General features: G+C 50.4%; 1 protein-coding gene and 1 long non-coding RNA gene across 14 annotated transcripts; both read left to right on the top strand.

The window, feature by feature from the left end:
* The first annotated feature begins 3816 nt into the window (after positions 1–3816).
* On the top strand, positions 3817–5657 carry LOC136015981 (uncharacterized). Of its 2 annotated transcripts, XR_010613430.1 has the most exons (5): positions 3817–4411; positions 4544–4641; positions 5345–5416; positions 5498–5514; positions 5600–5616. It is a non-coding gene; the product is annotated as an uncharacterized LOC136015981 (long non-coding RNA). The 2 variants fall into 2 exon arrangements; XR_010613431.1 differs by lacking the exon at positions 5498–5514 and having other exon boundaries at positions 5600–5657.
* Positions 5658–5870: 213 nt separating this feature from the next.
* On the top strand, positions 5871–19384 carry LOC136015979 (uncharacterized). 12 transcript variants are annotated; one of them, XR_010613426.1, is made up of 6 exons: positions 5871–5888; positions 6607–6706; positions 14296–14396; positions 14505–14636; positions 15406–15503; positions 15608–19384. XR_010613426.1 is itself a non-coding variant. In XM_065682640.1 (4 exons), exons 1-4 carry the CDS (start codon positions 6595–6597, stop codon positions 17180–17182), a joined length of 969 nt encoding a protein of 322 aa, XP_065538712.1. In that variant the 5' UTR covers positions 6453–6594; the 3' UTR covers positions 17183–19384. The 12 variants fall into 12 exon arrangements, 1 of the variants encoding a protein (XP_065538712.1); XR_010613424.1 differs by lacking the exons at positions 5871–5888; positions 6607–6706 and adding an exon at positions 8199–8449 and having other exon boundaries at positions 15608–16448; positions 18395–19384; XR_010613423.1 differs by lacking the exons at positions 5871–5888; positions 6607–6706 and adding an exon at positions 8199–8449 and having other exon boundaries at positions 15608–16448; positions 18339–19384.
* The last annotated feature ends 877 nt before the right edge of the window (positions 19385–20261 follow it).

Genomic DNA, 20261 nt, shown 5'->3' with positions numbered 1-20261 from the left:
TCCAATTCGGCCCAGTCCAGTCACTTTCAGACAAGCTCAGATCTGTCTAACCCAGTGAAGCCCCCTTCAGCCCACTTCAGCCACTCCAGCACCGTTCAGCCCAGTTTGGCCCACTTCAGGACAGTTTAGACCACTTTGGCCCACTTCAGACCAGTCCAGCCCAGTTTAGCCCACTTCAGCACAGTTTAGCCTTGTCCAGCCCAGCAGAGCTCAGCCCACCCTCGCTTGCTACAGGCAAAACGGCTCGTTTGCTACACAGCATGGCTTGGCACTACTTTGGCCCAATTCAGACCAGTCCAGCCCACTTTAGCTCAGTCCAGTGCAATTAAGCCCACCCAAGAACAGTTTAGCCCACTCCAGCACATTTTGGCCCACTTCAGACCTCTCCAGACCACTTTAGCCCAGCACAGCCCAGTTTAGCCCAGTGCACACCAGTCCAGCCCAGCTTATCTCACTTCAGACACTTTACCCCACTTCAGTCCAGGCCACATTAGCCCTGTCCAGCCCATTCCAGCTCAGCCCAGCCCCTTCAGCCCACTTCAGCCCAGCGCAGCCAGCTTTACCAAGGTCCGTTCCACTTTAGCCCAGCCCAGCCCACTTTAGCCCACTTCAGACCAGTTTTGCCCTGGCCAGACCAACTTAGCTCAGCCCAGCCCAGTTCAGACCTGTCCCAACCAATTTAGCACAGTTCTGCAGCGTTTAGCCCAATTCAGACCATCCAGCACACCATAGCCCTTTTGAGCACACTTCAGACCAGCCCAGCACACTTTAGACCACTTCAGCCTAGTTTATCCCAATTCACATCTATCCAGAACACTTTGTCACAGTTAAGCCCAATTCAGACCAGTCCAGCCCACTTTAGCCCAACGCAGCCCAGCCCACTACAGTTTAGCCCACTTTAGCCCTTCCCAGACCAACGTAGCGTACTTTAGGCCAGCTCAGTCCAGCCCAGTTTAGCCCAATCCATCTTATCCCTGCCCAATTTAACCCAGTTCAGCCCACTTTACAGCCCAGCCCACTGCAGCTCAGCGCAGACAAGCTGAGCCCAATTAGGCCCACTTTAGCACAGTTCAGCCCGGTTTAGCACAGCCCAGCCCAGCCAAGACATGATCAGCCACTTCAAGCCGGTTTACCTCAGTTCAGCCCAGTTCAGCCCAGCCCAGCAAAATTTACTCCAATTCGGCCCAGTCCAGTCACTTTCAGACAAGCTCAGATCTGTCTCACCCAGTGAAGCCCCCTTCAGCCCACTTCAGCCACTCCAGCACCGTTCAGCCCAGTTTGGCCCACTTCAGGACAGTTTAGACCACTTTGGCCCACTTCAGACCAGTCCAGCCCAGTTTAGCCCACTTCAGCACAGTTTAGCCTTGTCCAGCCCAGCAGAGCTCAGCCCACCCTCGCTTGCTACAGGCAAAACGGCTCGTTTGCTACACAGCATGGCTTGGCACTACTTTGGCCCAATTCAGACCAGTCCAGCCCACTTTAGCTCAGTCCAGTGCAATTAAGCCCACCCAAGAACAGTTCAGCCCACTCCAGCACATTTTGGCTTTTTCTAGAGCTAACCATTTGCCTCCAGGCACCCTCTACTGTGTCCTCAGACATTCTGGCTCAAATACTACATTGGAATGCTACATCTCAAACCCCTTCCTGCCATTCTGACATTGTCCCCCACGCCCTCGCCTCCTACAGGAGGCCCTCTACTTACCTTGCGTAGTGCCATTCGTGTCGAGGCCGCCTCTCTGCTCAGAACTCCCACAGCAGACGCCAGTCATGTTGCTGCCCTTGCCAAGTTGCTCTTCATCCTCTGACAGAAGCAAAAAAAGGGCAACACGTTGTGCTGGCCATCATCGCCAGCACCCCAGGCATCCAGCCCAGCCTTTTCCTTACCTTCCTTCTGCCTCCTCCCAAGCTCCTCACACCATGCTTGCTTGTCTCAAAGCAACTCCAGAGTCTGATGCAGGGCCTCTTCTCCCCTGCGTGCCCTAGGAGTTCAACAGAAGCCAATTGCCATGGTTCTTGCGTAAGTGATCGACTCCACAATCCTTCTGCTTATCCCTCTGACTCACTTCAAGCACTCATCCGACTCCCAACATAAAAGACAAGACCTGCAATACCAAACAAATACTAAATCTTTTTGCCATGTTCTCCTAAACATGAGGGCATCACACAAAATGAAACCCTTTACCTTTTCATAGCTGGAACTGGAAGCTGGATGAAACCCTTAGAAGGCTCCTGCTGATGTGACTGAAAAAAAAGCTGTCCTCTGCTTTATGTTTGTAAGTAAGGAACACGAATGCCTGACCAGCTTTTAACCAGCCAACACAAGCACTCAGTATATAAAGGACTAAGTTCCAAGAACAAGCTTAACACTTTCAGTTCTAGCAGTGAGTTGGAAGCACCAAAACAGCTCACAAGCTAATGCACTCATTAAAACAGTCAAGCTGTACTACCCTGCCCACTATAAGATGGTGCTAAAAAAAGTCCCACTTATTTTTTCTCATCCCCATGGTGTATTTCAAATCTCTTTCTGCTATCCTGATGCTGTTTCCCCCGTCTGTTCTATGGAAAACTTTTCTTTCTGCTTAGTTTTTATAGTGTCATAAGTCTCAAACTAAAGTTGTTGCTCAGATCTCCCACACTAGACACACGGGTGTTTACTGCACCCACCCAATTTGTTTTTATCATTTGCAGTAACAGGAGTAAAAGGAAAAAATAAAACAACTGCCACACAACATTCTGTAGACTAAAACAAGGAAATTCCCTGAAATATTTATTATATGCAGACTGTAATGAACAAGCACTCTGTAATTTAGAGTTTTAAAATGAGGAATATACAAGCTGAAAAGCATTCTTTTACCTTTCCCTGCAAAAAGTCATCAGTTATTTAACAGTCACTACATCCCAAAAGAACATTAATATTATGTTTGGTATTCTTTAGACCCAAGTGTCCAACTTAGTTTTTGAAAGAGCACAAACCCAAAGGCACTCTTGAAGTAACTCTTAAACGTATAAATGGAATGTTTGTTTAGTAACCACTGTTATAACTATTTTATGAGAAATAAAAGACAAGTAATAAGAACATAAACTGTAAACAAATTTTTCTTTAAGTTCTGTGGCTAAGAGCAATAAAAACACTTACCTGAACACCACCACTAACAACAGCACCTCAAGTAAAACCACAGCACAAAAAAATTCATTAATACAAGAAGATGCAAAACCAAAGATAGCTTAAAAAATTTAGCTCAGAAAAAATCATTTCAAAGAACTCAAAAAACAAAAGCAATACACACATCATTAAAACCACAAAACACAACAAAGACCTTACCTTGAATAGCAACAAATCCTAAAGAGAAACCTTATTCTGAAGCTGTGCCTTATATACCCCAGGCCCTACCCACAACCCCCCCAGTGCCCTGGCTCAGGTGTGGGGCAAACCAGCTGCTGGGATAAAAACAGCCTGACAAGGTGCACCTGGTTTTTGTTGTTTTGGGTTTGGTTTCTTGGCTGCTCTCTGATTTTAACTTCTTGGGTTTCTTTTTGGGGCTTAGATTTCTATTCAAAATTCTCAGATTCCATAGCTTCACTTTTATGAAGCTGGGCTCAAAACTATACTTGGTTTCAGACTGGGTGGGGGTTTTCTGTCTCACATTCTAGGGCTTAGTCTCAAAGAGGTTTTCTTCCACACAGACTGGCTCAGCCTCATATACTTAAACAGCACAGACACTAGTTCAGATTTAGGCTCAATTTGGCATTGACTGGCTCGCCCAACCACAAGAGTCTCACATCGAGACTAACACAGGCTTCCTGGTTCAGACTAGCTCTCACATTCTAACTAAACAAAGACATTCAGGTGATTTAGCCAAGGTGAGCAAAGCTTAGACCACCCAAGCAGCAATTTATTTTAGGGTCTTGTCATTTTCATAAAGCTGCAATTACTTTTTGTTGGTGGTGTATTCCAGGGGGTGTACACGTTAGAATAAAGGGATGGAAAAGCTCTGAGGGCTAGTGGATGAGTAGTAAAGTGACAGGAGAGAGAGATGGGACTTCCTGAGGGAAGGGTGCAGCTTCTGTATCTCTGTCAGTGTGTGCATGTTCCCTTTTCTAGGTGCTGCAGATAACTCGAGGGAGGTGAAGCTGCAAACTCAGGAGGGCTGTGAGAAGATCGGGGGTTGTGTGTGTTGGGTGTGCTTAATTGTTGAGAAGAGCATGGCAAAGGGGTTCAGTATTTGTGCTCGGTGTTGCAGGGCTGCCCTCTACCTTTGGAGTTGGATGAGTGCTTGAAGTGAGTCAGGTAAGGAGGATAGTGGGGTCGGTCCCTTTTTGCAAGCAGGGTGATCATTTGTCTCTATTGTACTCCTAGGACCTGGAGGTGAGGAGAGGCTCAGTGTCGGACTCCACTGTGGGTTTGGAACAGGCAAGCACAATGTTGATGAGCTTTGAAGGAGGAAGAGGGCTGTTACAGAGCAGGCCAGCACTGGTGGGTGGGGTGGTGGTGATGATGGTGGCCAGCACAGTGTGTTCCTGTTTGCTCGTTTGTTTGCTGCAGGTGATAAAGAGAAACTTGGCAGCTGTGGCAAGATCACAGGACTCTGATGTGGGTGTTCTGAGCATCAAGGCCAGCTTGAAACCCATGGCACTATGGAAGCTAAGTAGAGGGACTGCTGCTTGGGGCTGGAGGGTGGGGGACAAGGTCCGGATGGCAGGAAGGGGTTTGAAATGTAGCATGGGGCTGAGGGAAAGGCAGGGGGTTACTCTGTAGCATGAGCTTACATGGGTAGGGCAGCTACAGCTTGACTGTGTTAGGGAGGGAGGGTGTCACCCACAGCCCTTCCCTCAGTGCCCTGGGTCAGGGGTGGGGCAAACCCCCAGCTGGGATAAAAGCACCCTGACGATCCACAGCTGGGTCTTGTTTCATCTGGTTCTGGTTCATTGCCTGCTCCCCAGCTTTAATTTTCTGGCTTTCATTGGCTTAGACTCATATTCAAGACTGGCAGACAGTGCAGGCTCCTTCTCACACAGACTGGCTCAGACTCATACTCACGTTTAAGCTGCACAGACATTCTCTGGCGCTGACTTCTTCTCACACTCACTTAGGCTCAGTCTGACACTGACTGGCTCATGCATCCACACAAATCTCAAGTTGATTCTAACACAGAATTCCTGGTTCTGACTACCTGGCTAAGACTCCCTGGCTCAAACTCATCCTTACACTCGAGCTGAAAAATAACATTCAGATGACTCAGTCAAGGTGAGCCATGCTTGGAACACCCCAGTAGCAACTTATTTCAGGGTCGGCCAAAGCTTCTGTTTTTCTCTCCATGAGTGCCTGTTTCTATTTCTTTTTTAGGTGCCACACTTAAATCAAGAGAGGTGAAGCTGCCAGCTGAGGAGGGCTGTCAGAAGGTTGTCTGCGTGAGTGGTGAGTAAGAGCTGAGAATAACATGGCAAAGGGTTCAGTAGTAGTGTTGGTTATTGCAGGTCTTGCGTTCTACTTCTGCAGTCAGATGAGTATTTGAGGTGAGTCGGAGAGGTAACAATAATGGTTGTGGGGTTGGTCATTTTCTACAAGCACCATGGTCATTTCTTTCTATTGTGCTCCTAGGTCCTAGAGTGCAGGAGAAGCCCAGCATTGTATTCTGCAATAGATTGGGAGTAGGTGAGCATAATGTAAAGGCGAAGTAGAGTTACAGAAAAGGCTGGCATAGATGGCTGGGATGCTGGAGATGATGGCCAGCACAACGTGTTGCCCTTTTTTTGTTTCTGTCAGATGATGAAGAGGAACTTGGCAAGGGCAGCAACATGGCTGTCATCTGCTGTGGGAGTTCTGAGCAGTGAGGCCGCCTCGAGACACATGGCACTACGCACGCTAAGTAGAGGGCCTCCTGTAGGAGGTGAGGGCGTGGGGGACAACGTCAGAGTGGCAGGAAGGGGTTTGAGATGTAGCATTCCAATGTAGTATTTGAGCCAGAATGTCTGAGGACACAGTAGAGGGTGCCTGGAGGTAAATGGTCAGAGTCTGGGGTGTTGTGTCGGGGACAATAGGAAATAATGGTCCGTGGTGAAACACACCAAGATGGGCAAGTACTGTTAGTTCTCTTTGGCTCCCTCTTGTGGTGTACTGCTTGGGCTTTTCCCGAAAAGTCCGGCTTTGGTGCCTACCCGGGAAGTTGTGCTTTAGAACTGCCTGGAAAAGTCGTGACCCTTGCAGACCTTCCTAGACATTGTCGGCCACTTCTTGCGACGTGGGCTGGCCCCCTGCGTGGCAAAGAGCGTGCCTGCTTGCGAGTATGGAAGCCCGAGCCTCATGCCGTGTGAGGGAGGCAGAAGCTCATCCCACCCAGGCGACCGTTGCCTGCGCGGGGACGCCCGCTAAGGTTGAGCCTGCCACCTCACACGGCCATGATGATTGTCGGAGCTGGTTTGTGTATGGTCTTCACAGGGTCCTTGGGGTTCGTAAGTGTGTTCTCATGGGTTCAGCAGTAGCAGTCTTTTTTTCTCTTTCTTAGTAGCTGGTGCAGCACTGTGTTTTGACTTCCAGCCTGGGAACAGAGCTGATAACACAAATGTTTTAGTCTGACCAAGGACTTTCTGATCCTCATGCTCTGCCAGGGAGGAGGGAAAGCCGGGAGGAAGCAGAGAACAGGACACCTGACCCAAGCTAGCCAAAGAGGTATTCCGTACCACAGCACATCATGCCCAGGATCTAACTGTGAGTTACCTGGAAGGGCTAGAGACTACAGGGTGGGATGAGGTATGGGTTGGTGCTCAGTTTGGCTGGGGGGCAGGCGAGTTATCAGTCGACTGGTGGTGAGGTGTTGTATTCTCTTCCCTTGTTATTTCCCTTATTATTATCATTATTGGTGGTAGCAGTAGTGACTTGTGTTCTACCTTAATTAATAACTCTTCTTAACTCAACTTGTGGGATTTGCATTCTTTTCGATTCTCCTCTCTGTCCCCCCAGGAGTAGGGGGAGGGCAAGAAGGGGGGGGAGTGAGAGAGCAATTGCGTGATTTATGGCTGACCTTGTATAAACCACCACGGTTGTTTTACTATTAATCTTGTCAGATCTGTTGTTATCTCAACCCTTCGAGCTCCACGTTGGGTGCCAAAAAGAACCCATGACAGTAAGATAAGCAACCATGAGAAGTATCCTTCACTATCTCTATAGTATCCCATGTTAATAAACTAGTTGAGAGTTCTCTGTTTGTCTCTAGTTTTCTTTTAGCTGGAGCTCTTGCGCTCTGGAACGTAGGTGGTGGGTTTCTATAATCAGTGTAGCTGTCTACTCCTCGTGATCTGTGTGAATGGACAGAAGAGCTCTGGGAATAAGCTTGTAATTAATGAGTCAGGGCCAGAGAGTCTGCTTGTGAGTGGGTGTGATAGTATATCAAGAGTCAGTGTCTGAGCCAGAGTGTCTGAGTGTCTCCAGGCTGCTTTCGTATCTCTGTTATCTTGGCATCCCGTTTCATTGGTTAGGACATAGTCTGTGCATTTTCATGCTCTTGGGTCTTGAATTTTGGGTCGTGCTCATGGGTCTTCATGCTTTTTGCATGTCCATCATGTCAGGTTTTGTGGTTGTTTTTGGAAACACATGGTCATGTCGGACTTTGTTCTCAGTCTCCTGAGGAGCCCTGTTGCGTTGCTCTTGCGGCTGTGCAGGTGATCTGGGTGGATGTAGTGTTCCATCTGGGAGGTAGTCTACCTCTTCAGATTTTTCTCTCTTTTCGGTTTCTCAGAGTCTGTAGTGTTCTTTGTGTGTGTGTGTGTGTGATTGCCTTGAGTTGCTCTGCTCATGGTCAGTAGTTGGGCCAGGTGGAGCATCTGTAGTGCAAGTCTGTGTGTACTACGATTAGAGGCAAATCTTGTGCGTTTTCTTGGGATGGAGGTTACAGGTTCTGGGCTCATCAATAGTCTTTGGAGATAAAAGGTTGTGTGGGTATTAACTGAGTTGTTTTTTAGCAACTCGGTGGTAATTTTGCAGTTGTTTTTTCAGATATCTGTTATGAATCAGTTGTCAACGTGATGAAAGTAGTCTTGCATCAAGGAGCTGTGGCAGAGATGCAATCGGTAGAGACTCGTACAGACCCCATAGCGATCACATAACGACCACACCATGATGGGCTGGGGGGGGCCGTGTGGCGCCCGGGTGTCTCGCTGCTGCCATCTTGTGTCCAGAGTTCGGTACTGCAGCCCGGGCTCCGCGCATGAGCAGTGGTGCTCCCTTTGTCCCCGCTGCTGTCCCCGGAAGTGGCCCGTGTCACGTGGTGGCCGCCGCGGTTGCGGGTTGATGTGCGGGCATGCCCGCGGGGTGCTCGTGGCCGCAGCCCGGTGTTGGCGCGCCGGCTCCGGTCCCTCCGCGCGCCGTTTCGGTGCCGCATGCGCAGCGCCCGGGAGCAGCATGGCGGCGGGCAGGGTCCGGGTCCGGGTCCCGGCAGCGGCGGCAGCAGCTGAGGTCCGAGCGCGCCGGGGTTATCGGGGAGGCGAGCGGGCCCGGCGGCCCGCCCGTCCGTCCGTGCCTTGGGCGGGCGCAGAGGGGCGGCTCCTGCCCGCTGGCTGCCCGCGCGGGAAGCCTCACAGCGCCAGGGGCTCGGTACTGGGGGGAGTAAAGACCCGGGGCGGGGGTTACCCGGAGGTCCTTAATTCACACTGTGCCTTCACTGGCAGGGGAAGGGGCGGAGGTGGAAATACCCGATTAGGAAGCAGCCACGGAATTCCCTGTTTCTTTCCTCTGATCTAAACGTGCGGGTGGTTTGGAAATGAGACTGTTCACTGGAGCTTGAAGGTGCTGAGAGATCTGGAGCCTGAAATTCTCCCTCCATGAAATGAGTCAGGTCTGCGGCAGCAGGGGCAGGGCTCATTGCCCTCCTTTTGTTCTGCAAATAGACCTTGCCGCGTTGTGCCCTAGGGGACCCCAGCCAGCTCATCGCAGCCTTTCCCTTGAGACTGTCAGTGAGGACTGCAGCTGCTGCTGCTGCTCCCCTGGTTTCCCCCGGTTTGGACACCGGCCTTGCTGTAGTAGCCATCAGGTTTCTTCATAAATGCTTGGTATTCTGGATGCAGAGACAGCGTTGTGAGGGAGCTGATCCAGATCTCAATCTGTCTTGGGGGAGGTGCTTGTAGCAGGAGACGCATCGAGCTACCAGACTGGGTGGCTTTAGGGCTGCTCTGTTTATGCTGAATGATTTAAAGTCTCAACCTGTTGAGAACAGACAAAATCTTTATCTGCTCTGCTGCTGATTTGCCCTGGCCGTCGAGCTGAAGGCCTTAGATGTGGCAGCAGTTGGTCTAAGGGTTGCTCATGGAATTTTCTTCCGTCTAAAAATTATGCCGTCTGAAGATGAAACGGAGTTTGTCTCGTTAAAGCTTTACAAACGCCCTTTGAATCCTAGTGCTTTTAATGTATGAGACAGCTGTGGATGGCCCAGTACGCAGCCTGTGTCCATCACCCTACAGGACAGAATATGTCTGACCTGGCTGGTCTCTGCGTGCGGCTGAAAATGAGCGTAGTGTCACAGGAGGTTACTTGAGGATGAATTGAAAATGTTCCAGGACTTGTTTCTGGGGAAGTCTCCTGTTAATAGACTGTCCTGGTGCTGTGTGGACAGGCTTCTGGCAGTGTGTTGTCTATGCAGGTGTCCAGCAGGCCCCTTCCTCTTCTTTCTTATGTCCTTTATGTTTCGATTTCAGAACTCTCTGGCAGGCACGTGGTACCCCAACTTATTGTTTAATTGCAGCAGCAGTTTGCAGCGGCTTAGTTTCATGGGTTGTACGAAGATAGTCAAGTGGTTCTGCAAGCCAGGTGTTATCAGTCCTCGCAAGGTCTGTATGTATCAGGAGGTGATGGAATACTTCCATGTGGTTGTGGTATTGTGGCAAGTATCCTTTAGGACTTAAGTACTCCACAGCAGTAGAGGAGAGTGTCTCAAACCAGTTCTTAAGGCTCTTGAGTTATGTGCTGAATTATGTATTGCTTAATTTTGGGCACAGAAAGTAAGTGATTACATCAATTAGATGCTGTAGTTGGGAGAACTAGTGCCTAGGTTTAAACAGTTAAGTGAGAAGGGCTTAAATGGCAGTCAAATTTAGTAAGAATCCAGTTGTGCTGGTACTTGGCACCAGATGTAGCAACCTGAACTATCTAATCACGGTGTGCTTAGTCTGCATTCACTTGCACTGGTCTTGCTTTTTTATAGGTGCGGTGCTATATCTGAACAGTCTCGCAGTAACGCATGTTTGGGTTTCGCTTACCTGATGTGCTGATGGTCTCTGTGGGTCCCTATGGGGCTCTATGGGCCCCTTAAGCTCTGTCCCACATCTGTGCCCCATAGAACTGCGCCACAGCCTTGTGTCAGGAGCTCCGGTGCCAAATGGGCCCCATGGAGGCCCCCTGAAGTGCTGCGCTTTGGGGTCGGGGAGGACTTCACTATGGGGTGGATGAAGGAGGTGGGAAATGGGGGTCAAGGGGGCTTAAGAGTGTTTATGGTGCACTATGGGGTGTCTGTGGAGCGCTATGGGGCGTCTGTGGAGCGCTGTGGGGCTCTATTGGGTGTCGATGGGGGGTGCAGGCAGGGATTTGCAGTGTGGCCTGCAGGGGGCGGTAAAGGGCCGCGGGGGGGCGGTCAGCCAAGGACACACCACCCCCCCTCCCGGGCTAATGGGGTCCAGTGGGGATATGGGTGTCTGTGCGGGGCTATGGAGGGTTTATGGGGGGTTCTATGGGGTCTCTGTGGTTCCCTATGGGGTCTCTGTGGGGCTCTATGTGTCTCTGTGGGGCTCTATGGGTCCCTCTGGGGTCTCTATGGGGCAGCCCCCCATCCCCCTCTTTCTGCCCCACAGCTCCAGACCCAGCTGGAGCACTCGGAGCCCCCCAGCCTCCTGCCCCACATGCTAGGGGGGTTGTTGGGGGGCTCCTGCTCCTGGCGCTGCTCTCTGTGGGGCTCTACAAGGTGCGCTATGGGGCGGGCTTAGGGTGCAAGACCTATCTATGGGGTTCTGTGGGATCTCTATAGTCTCTCCGGGGCCTCTATGGGGCTCTCTGGGGCTCTCTCGGGCCCTATGGGGCTCTATGCAATGCCCGTTCTCCCCACCAGGCGGAGACCCTCACCCTCACGGCGTCACCCTCATGGCCGTCTCCTAGCAACACCCAATCCCCTCTCTCCTCCCTTCTCTCACGTCGCGTCTTTGCGTCACTTCTGAATCACGGTAATTCTCTCGTGCCATATTTCTGTTCCGCCAGCAATGCCGAGAACACGTGACACTGTGCCCCTGTACCTGCTGACATTGTGACTGCTCTGGGGTTGCAGTACCCTGAACTGCTGTCTTGGGCAAGCGCATTTCCCCTTCCCACTTCCCAGGTTGTCTTAAAGCAGCTTCAGAAGTGTTTGTGCATTGTCTGTCTGTGCATTACAAACCAGCCTTTGAGATTAATTCCTTGTCATTAGAGTATGCTCGGCATAGAGCTTGGTTTAAACGCTTCTCTTGCGTTTCCAGGGATGGATTTTGCCTTTCTTAGGCTGCTTGTTGGTGGAAGCTTATAAATTAGTTACTGACTTAGTACGCCCAGCTCATTGATCCCCAACCACTGTCATTTTCATGTCATGGTCTTTGTTAGTACTTCAGTTTTCCGAGTCCCCCAGCTCCTGGGTTGTGAAAGTTTCACCACTGTACAGAAAGCGCTTTGCATCATCCTCAGATGTTGTCCACACATTCCTGGTGTCTGTATCGAGGCAATTACTAGCAGTATTGACCATGAGCAGGCAAAATGAAGCCCTAAGGGAGCTGAGCTCATAACATCTCTTTGGTGCGATGCTTCCCATCTGCAGCTTGGCGCTGTGGTCGCCAGACAAGGGCAGCTGTGTCTCCCGTGGGCCTGGTGAGGCTTCAAGGGAGGGACATACCATGTTACCGGGCGCAAAACAGCTGGTTGTGATGGTCACGTTCACCAGGATATGTCAGAGCAACTCGGCACCAGCTACCAGGAGGCAAAGCTGTGAAGAAGTGTTACCTGCAGAGACCTTGTGCGGCTCCTGGTGCGGCTCCTGGGTCTCTGTGTGACTCCTGGACAGCACTGGGTCAGGTTCCTCGTGCTTTTCTTTTCTCCACCTCGGCTCCGTACCAGCTACCCTCTAGGCTTTTGCAGCTCCTTATGGCTCCTTTCTTCCATCCAGTTGCAGGTTTTATCCCCTCTGTGTCGGGCCAGTGATGCTCCCTTGGTGGTGTCCCCTGCACCAGCAGTTCTCGGCCTGTCTCAGCCCTGTGAGCGCTGTCGCCGTGTGGCACAGTGCAGGTGACGTGGGCTGTTTCCTCCCTTCCTTGCTGGCAGCTCTCCATCGGGGTAGTCTGGGGACACTGCTGGGAACCGGCGCCTGTACGAAGAGCAGGGGCTCTGTTTGGTGGTCTTTGCCCCCGACCCTGTTTGGTCTGACTTATTAAAAGCCTCGTTGCTGGTGTGAGTTTTCATGTGCCAGTTCCTTTAAAATTCTGGACTTTCTGGGTTCTTCATTCTTACTGAAAGCTGTGATAAAGCAATAGGGTGGTTTTCAGGCCTTACCTGGACAAGTTTGCTGTTTTTAGCAGCAGCAGCAGCAGTACTAGGTGATCTCACTTCTTTGCTTGTAATTTGTAGGTAACTTTTCATGTCTAAGGGAGGAATTTGCTGAGACCTGTTTGATCTTTGTACTTCTTAATTTCTAAGATTTAACTGTGTTTTGTACAGTTGTTTTTCCTTCCTTTGTAAGCTCTGCCTGGTGTCCTGCTTGAGGTTGTTTCTCTGTCAAAGAAAGCCCTTCTCGTGAGGTTTTCCTGTGCTCCTGGTACGGTTTGCTAATAGACAGGTTTGATGGGCTTCCTGCCTCCTTTTTCTGTTGGGCAATATTTCTGCCTTGTCTGCCTTGCAGGTCTGTCTGTACTAGAGCAGTCTTCCTACTCCTACAGTATCAACACAGTGAAATAATGCCTCATGCCAGCCCCTGCCTTTTCTGCTTAGAAGGGCCCAAACTGCTGCATTTGATGGCTGCTCACACAGAAGCAAGAATCCGGATTGCTTTCCTTGCGTGTTCTTTTGCATCTTATTTGCGTCCCCCCTGCTCCCCACAGCCTGAGTTTTTACTGCAGCATCAATTTCCTCATTTAAAGTTTAAGCCATTGCCAGCATCTTTTCCTTTCAAGGGACAGAGGGGTTCTGTCTTGCTGAAGCATTAGCAGAATGCAGTGGTCCGGCCCTGCTTGTTGGAGCTCTGCTGGACTGTGGCTGCCGCTCCCTCCTATTGCGAGCGAGGCTCCTGTGCAAGGAAATCGGAAAGATGCATGGATCGCAGTGTCGCTGTCCTCCCGGTTTGCTATTGCAGTGCTGTGTGATGGCTGCTAGTTTGTCGTGGGCCAGGTTGCATGGTTTCTTGTGGCAAAGGCGCTGTTCCATTTACTGGGAGCGCTCGCGGAGCTGAGGTTTTGTTCTGACTGAAGACGGGTGTTGGAAACCCACCGTTAACAAACATTATAGCTTGGCATGTAAAGCAGATAATCACGTTTGTCCCAGGTAGCGTCTGCATCTTCAGGTAATCGGGAAGTTGCTTGCTCGTTTTTGGGTTACAGTGTAAGTAGCCTGTTGTAAGGCAGCTTTTATATCGTGCTAGCTGAGTCTCTCTGCGCAATCTCTGGTATAAGTTTAGCATTAGTCATAGAGGTCTCTGATGTATAATGGCGATGAATGAATGTTTATTTCTAGATATAATACTATGACATAGCTTTATTATCACTTGCTAAAAATGCTTCCTTTTTTGTTTTCCTAGCAGTCAGCGCAAACAACAAAAACCATGACTTCACGATGACTGGGATTGCGACGTCAACAGATTTCTAGTTGACAATGAGAAAAAGAAACACTTAATGTTTTTAATGTAGAACACAAACAGTGGGAGGCCTCAGTTTGCGTCCTACAAGAGAAAAACACTCACTCCACACAGCTCTAAATGCAGCAAGCTTGGCTCTGTGTAGGAATGCCAACTATAAATGGTTGAGCACATTTACACTGGTTTTGGCATCGACAGGGAGTAAAGGGTTGTCTGTGTGGTGCTTAGCTGCTGGCTGGGCTGAAACCATGGAAGCTGTTTAGTTTATTTAGTAGAGTGCCTTGCCTGTGGTCCTTCCTGGAGTAGAACACTCTGCGCTTGGGGAAGGAGAAATTGCTCTGAAATTCTTTGGTTACGAAACAGTAGCAAATGGTATCTCAACAGCAGGTTTTATTTGTCATCCTAGAGGGCCTATCCAGGAGGCCACAGGCACGAACGCATTACTGTTTTTCAGTATTTCAGAGTAGACAACTTCAGTGGAGCTCACTGGAAATTGGGCAGGGTGCCCCATGTCAACAGGCAGAAACCAGGAACGTGACAGGGGTTGCAGAACAAGTAAGTAGTTTGCTTTCTGGGTTAACGGTAGGAGAACGGGTTGATACGGCTCAACCTTCGTCTCTCTTCAAAGTAAGGAACATTTTCATGGTAATCTGTTTGCAACAGGCATTCATTATAACCAGTGAGATGCAGAAGCCCAGAAGGGGATCCTACAGGAGAGAGCGTTTTTGAAGGCCCTCTGTGCTGTTTCTGAAAGCAGAAGGTGTCTTCCTTGCTGAACACCTCTCGCCTGGACACGTAAGTGATGCCCGTTGTGAGCGTTGACAGCACACCGTAAAGGCGAACGGGCTAACGGGGACCCTAAGCCTTTTGCTTTCCAAGGGTAGTTAATAGCAGTGTACTTGCTGACAGCTGCAAGGGCGACAAGGCTCACGCAGCCTCCTTAAGCAGCGGACGATTTTTCAGTTCAGGCACAGTTTGTGTCTGGTTTCTTTCGCTCTCTTTGAAAACATGCTTTAAAAGGCAGAATGAGGACCTTCATTCAGTGTGAGGGAAGGGACCTGGACTGAGCAGAGGGAGGAGAAGAAGAAGAAAACAGGGCGGGAAGCATGGTGTACAGCGTGGCATTTTCTGCATCAGCTGCCCTCAAACCTGCCACATGTGTGGCAACAGCCGTGGTTTTCCCTCTCAAAGGGACGGGTAGCTGTCAGCAAAGATGTAGTATGTATGCTGCACAGGTAGGAGACTAGACTTGGGCAGGGCAGTACTTCACGAGGGTGTTAATGCAACCATGGGCGCTGCTGGCCAGGCCCTGGGCAGCGAGCTGACCTGGCAGGGAAGCACAGCCAGAAAGAGTGAGCGGACACACTGCCTCTGGGGTCGAAGAGCTCTGGGTGAGGGCCACAGCGCTTAGGTGAGGGGCTTTTCCTCGCTGTTTCCAAACAGCATAAAGAAATCTGGAAACTGCCTGCTCTGCCCTTGCTGCTGTTGTTCACAGCTCTCAAATACAGTGACCTAAGGCACAGCACTTTGTTCTTTTCTTTTCTTGAAACCTGTGTTCTTTCAGGCTCATCTGTCACCGCATCCCTTGAAAGCGGTAATGTCACCACCCTAACCACGGAACTGCTTCGGGAGACCCTGGGAGTGGATGCAAGGGCTGATTTGGTCAGAAAAGGGGTGTTTTTTGAGTCACTTGTTTCCCGTGTTAGAATGGGTTTAGCTTCCGATTCCCAGCTACTGTGAGGAAATAACGCGCTGTGATCTTCCAGGTAAAGTGCCCAGAGAATACGCTGGAGTAAGCACAGAAACTGCAAGAGATGACGACCTCCTGCATGGATGTCTGCATCGCAGGGGCTGCGCTGCTACGCAGAAACCAGGTACCTGATGGCTCCCTCCCGCCCCAGCAGGACCCTGAGCAGCAGTTCACAGAGGGCAAGAGAGAATGAACCCCAAGTGGTATTACCTGTAGGTTTAGGGCCACAGAGTCGGCAGCAGGTGTCAGCAGAGGCAGGACGTGTGGGGGCCGTGCAGCCCGGCATCCCGGCCGGGAGGAGCAGGGCCAGCCTGTGGGGCTGCAGGATGGGCACAGGCTACGTGTACAGGGCTGGTGCCCAGCGCCACCAGCTCGCTGGTACTTAAGGGTTTCTCTGGCACCTCCTCCTCCTGTGTAGGAGATTTTATCCCCGTTTGGTCTTCAGTGTCGATCTGCTGGCTAAATAAATGGCGGCAGAACTTTCCACTCGGCCCTTCCCAAACCGGTGTTTGGTGGCGAGCAGTGGTGCTCAGCAGCTGTGCTGAAACCTAAGCTAAGCGAGGTGGAAGATGTGATAGCTGGTATTAGACGCACCAGCCTGTCAGCCTCGTCAGTGTTGGTGCTGTGGTGGACTCACATCAGCGGTTTCTTGAGCTGAAGAAAAACCCGGTTCTTGTTGTTTGGTAAATAAAAGAACCCTTCTGTTTCAGAGCAGCGTGCTCTCGCGTGGACACTGTGCGTGCCGGAACAGACCCTTTCAGGAGCTCCAGAAGATTTTTTAACCTCTTTCTTTCAGCTGCAAGACCAGAAAGAAAAGAGAAGTTTCTGCTAATGGGAAGCAACAGAGGAGAGCGGAGGTATGTCTGGTAATTGTAGCAGATGCTCCTCAGACGTTGCCAAGAGAGGAAATCCATTTACCCTCTGCTTTCACCAATTGGTCTGTAGTTTGCCTGTAGTTATCCTCCCCGCTTCTGCATTTTACAGAATCCTGGAATGGTTCATGTTGGAAGGGACCTTAAAGCTCATCCAGTTTCAACCCCTGCCCACGGGCGGGCAGGGACACCTCACACTAGAGCAGCTTGCTCCAAGCCCCTGTGTCCTACCTGGCCTAGAACACTGCCGGGGACGGGGCAGACTCAGCTTCTCTGGGCACCCCGTGCCAGCGCCTCAGCACCCTCACAGGGAAGAACTTCTGCCTGAGAGCCCGTCTCAGTCTCCCCTCTGGCAGGTTCAAGCCATTCCCCCTTGGCCTGTCCCTACACGCCCTTGTCCAAAGCCCCTCTCCAGGTTTCTTGTGGCCCCTGTAGGCACTGGAGCTGCTCTAAGGTTTCCCCCCCTTAAGGAACCTGTTATTCTCCAGGCCGAACAAGCCCATCTCTCTCAGCCTGGCTGCGGAGCAGAGGTGCTCCAGCCCTCTCAGCATCTCCATGGTTTCCTCTGGCTCACTTCCGCGGCTCCACATCCCTCTGGAGCTGGGGCCCAAGATCTGGATGCAGGACTTTGTTTCCTCTTACATTGGCATAAATGCAGAGTGTCCCTTCAACAGCTGGACAGATCTAGATCCTCCTATAGGAACACCTGGGGCTGGTAAATCGGAGCAAAACCACGTCCTCTGCTTGAACAAGGACGGAATTATTTTGTTCAACTTGCTTGCGTGCTTAATTCAAGAAGTTTTTTTTCCCTTCCAGCCAAGTACATTCATGTAATTGAAAGCATTGTCACAGGAAATCTCAGCTTGATTTGCTTTCCTGATTTGAGACCATTGCATTGCTTTTTGCCTAAGCAGCAATCGGTTTGCTTGCAGGCTGTTTTGCAGCAGCTCTGCGGGGAATTACCACTGTTTTTCTCATCATCCTGTTGGATGTTGTAACAATGCAGCTCCCCAGTTTCCTCTTGACGTTCGGGTACTGCCAGCAGAGTTTACAGCTCTTGGTATTGTCTTTGTCGAATTAGTACCCATGCAGTCTTTCCAACCCGATGGGAGTCCACCAGAGTACTCCCAGTGTGCTGTCCTTGTTTACGGTGTCTTCCGTCTAGGTGATGTGCGCGACAGCTTGACAAAGCGTTGCTATCCTGACCCGCTTGTGTGGGCGGAGACTCGTGGGGCAGTTTCAGGGCTCAGAGTTGATTTTCCTGAGGGGGATCCCAGCTCTGCAGCAGAGGAGCTGCACTGCTGAGGAGAAGGCAAGGGCCGGAGGGAGGGAGAGCCGGGCACTGCAGGTCAGTCCCATTATTTTTCTGTAATGAGGGTGGTAAAGCACCGGCACAGGTTGCCCGGAGAGGTGGTGGATGCACCGTCCCTGGAGACATCCGAGGCCAGGCTGGATGTGGTTCTGAGCCCCCCGATGTAGTTGGAGATGTCCCTGCTCGTTGCAGGGGAGGGGTTGGACTAGGTGACCTTTAAAGGTTCCTTCCAGCCAAAACCGTTCTGTGATCCTATGGTTAGAACCCCAGGGCATGCAGGTGTTTCCCTGCAGCTGCTGAGGGTCTCTTTAAAACCCCAAAGCCACAGCTACCCTTCTTTCTTACGGAGGGGCTTCTCCTCCTCACGCTCTTTGGTGTGTCTGGTGCGATTGTGCCCTTGCTGAAGCTCGTCTTTGGTACCTTGAGCTAAAGTGCTTTGCTGGCATGACGTTCGGTTCATCTGGAGGAACATAGTGTAATGCAGCCAGGGAGGGGAAACTGGCTTGTTTGAAATACTGAGGTCTGCTCAGCATGTGGTTCTCATTAAATGTTTGCTACCACAGGTACTGGTACCAGTGGGAGTAACACCCAGCTCTGGGCAAATTCACTTGCATTTCAGCCTGTTTGAACTGGTCACTTACCAGCATAGCGAGTGTCACGTCCTGAAAGCAAGGCTCCTCTGGTGCAGCTGATGGACCCCTGAGCCCAGCAGGAGGCCTGAGGCTGCTTTGCCATCTGCCTATAGGAACAATGGCACTTGAACCGCAGCAGGGTGTAGAGCTTTCGTGTGCGTAACCCCAAATGTATCTACCTTTCCTAGCCTGCCAGGCACGCAGCATCAGTGCGGGTTTCTAGTTCCCTAAAGGGTATTATCTGCCAAACATTTTACAGTGACAGGACTTCCGCTGTACCACAGCTGACGGTGGGCTCACAGACCAGAGCACACGCAGCCTAGTCCACAGATTCGCTTTCCCGGCAGCCCCGGGCACCACTCGCAGGGACAGAGATGTGTATTTAGCCCCCGATTTCAAGGAGGTGCCGTAACAGCGCGGTGCCTGCAGGCAGACAGCACATTTCCAAGGGACCCCTCTCTACTGCTGCCTTTGCCGCAGCCTGGTGATCACAGAGCCCCACAGGTGATGCGGGCAGCCCGGCGCGCAGTGTGCTCACGAACCCAGCCGTACAGGGACAAGGTCCTCGGGTGCCGCAGTGAAGCATGGCAAAGTGGCACGGGAGGAAGAGGTAAGGCCACTGGGGATGTGAATGGAAAACTCTTGCTACTCGGTGCACACGCAGCAAGCGCTCTGCCTCTGCGTTCCGTGCACGCAGCAGCATCCCCTCCTGTTCGGGGGCTGGTGCCAGAGCTTATCTGCTCCGTTGGTGGCATTCGTGTCGCCGCGCAGCTAGACATTGATGGGTGGCTATAACAGGTCGCTGCTCAGCTGCTCGCCTTAGAGAAAGGATTCCCTTTGTGCAGCTGCCTCTCACAGCTGGATGACTGCTGCAAAGGTTTGGAGCTCCACGACAGACAAGACTATTTATATTTAAAGATTCCTGCTTTTAATGAAGTCAGTTGTCCTGAAAAAATAAAGACCTTACCAAGCCAGGAGCACATTGCTTTTGTCTTCTCTAATACTCTCTTACAGTCTCTTCCCTTCCCGTTTGTCTTCCCTTCCCTTCCCGTCTCTTGTACTCTCTTGTACTCTTTTCTCTCCTGTTCTCCTCTATTCTCTTAGTCTCTTCCATTTTCTTATAGTCTCTTCCCTTCCCTTCTGGTTCTGTTTTCTCAGATTCTTTTATATTCTCTTTCCATCTATTCTCCTAGTCTTTTCTAATCTCTATTCTCTTCTTCTTCCTTCTCTTGTATCCTTTCGCATTTTCTTCTATTCCCTTCTCTTTACTCTCTTCTCTTGTCCTGTATTCTCTTAGTCTCTTCCTCTCCCTTATATTCTCTTCTCTTTTATTCCCTTCTCTTTTCTTTTAAATTCTCTCCTCTTACGTTCTCTTCCCTTATCTTAGATTCTCTTATAGTCTCTTCTCATATATTCCTTTCTCTTCTATTCCCTTCTCTTTTGCTCTCTTAAGAGTCTCTTCGCTCTTTTATATTCTCTTCCCTTTTTTTGTAGTCCTACGTTTTCTTATTTTCTCCTATATTGTCTTACAGTGTATAGTGTTTTCACTTATTCCTGTCTCTCTTCTATATTTGCTTACATATTGTTCTCTTAGATTCCCTTCTGTTTTATTTGCTGGTATACTCTTACAGTCTCTTCTTTTCCTTTTCTTAGATTCTCTAAATTTCTCTTCCCTTTTCCTGTATGCTCTTCAATTTTTCTCTCTTGGCTTCTCTTAGATTCTCTACTCTTGTAATCTTAGATTCTCTTCTCTTCAATGATACTCTCTCCCCCTATATTCTCTTCTGAGATGCTCTTCAGCTCTCTAATCTTAGATTCTGTTAGATCTCTTACGTTCCCTGGTATTCTTTTCCC

Source organism: Lathamus discolor, chromosome 5, assembly GCF_037157495.1.
Source record: "Lathamus discolor isolate bLatDis1 chromosome 5, bLatDis1.hap1, whole genome shotgun sequence".
Lineage (NCBI taxonomy): Eukaryota > Metazoa > Chordata > Aves > Psittaciformes > Psittacidae > Lathamus > Lathamus discolor.
The sequence above is the reverse complement of the archived record's forward strand: the minus strand, read 5'-3'. Positions and strand labels throughout refer to the sequence as shown.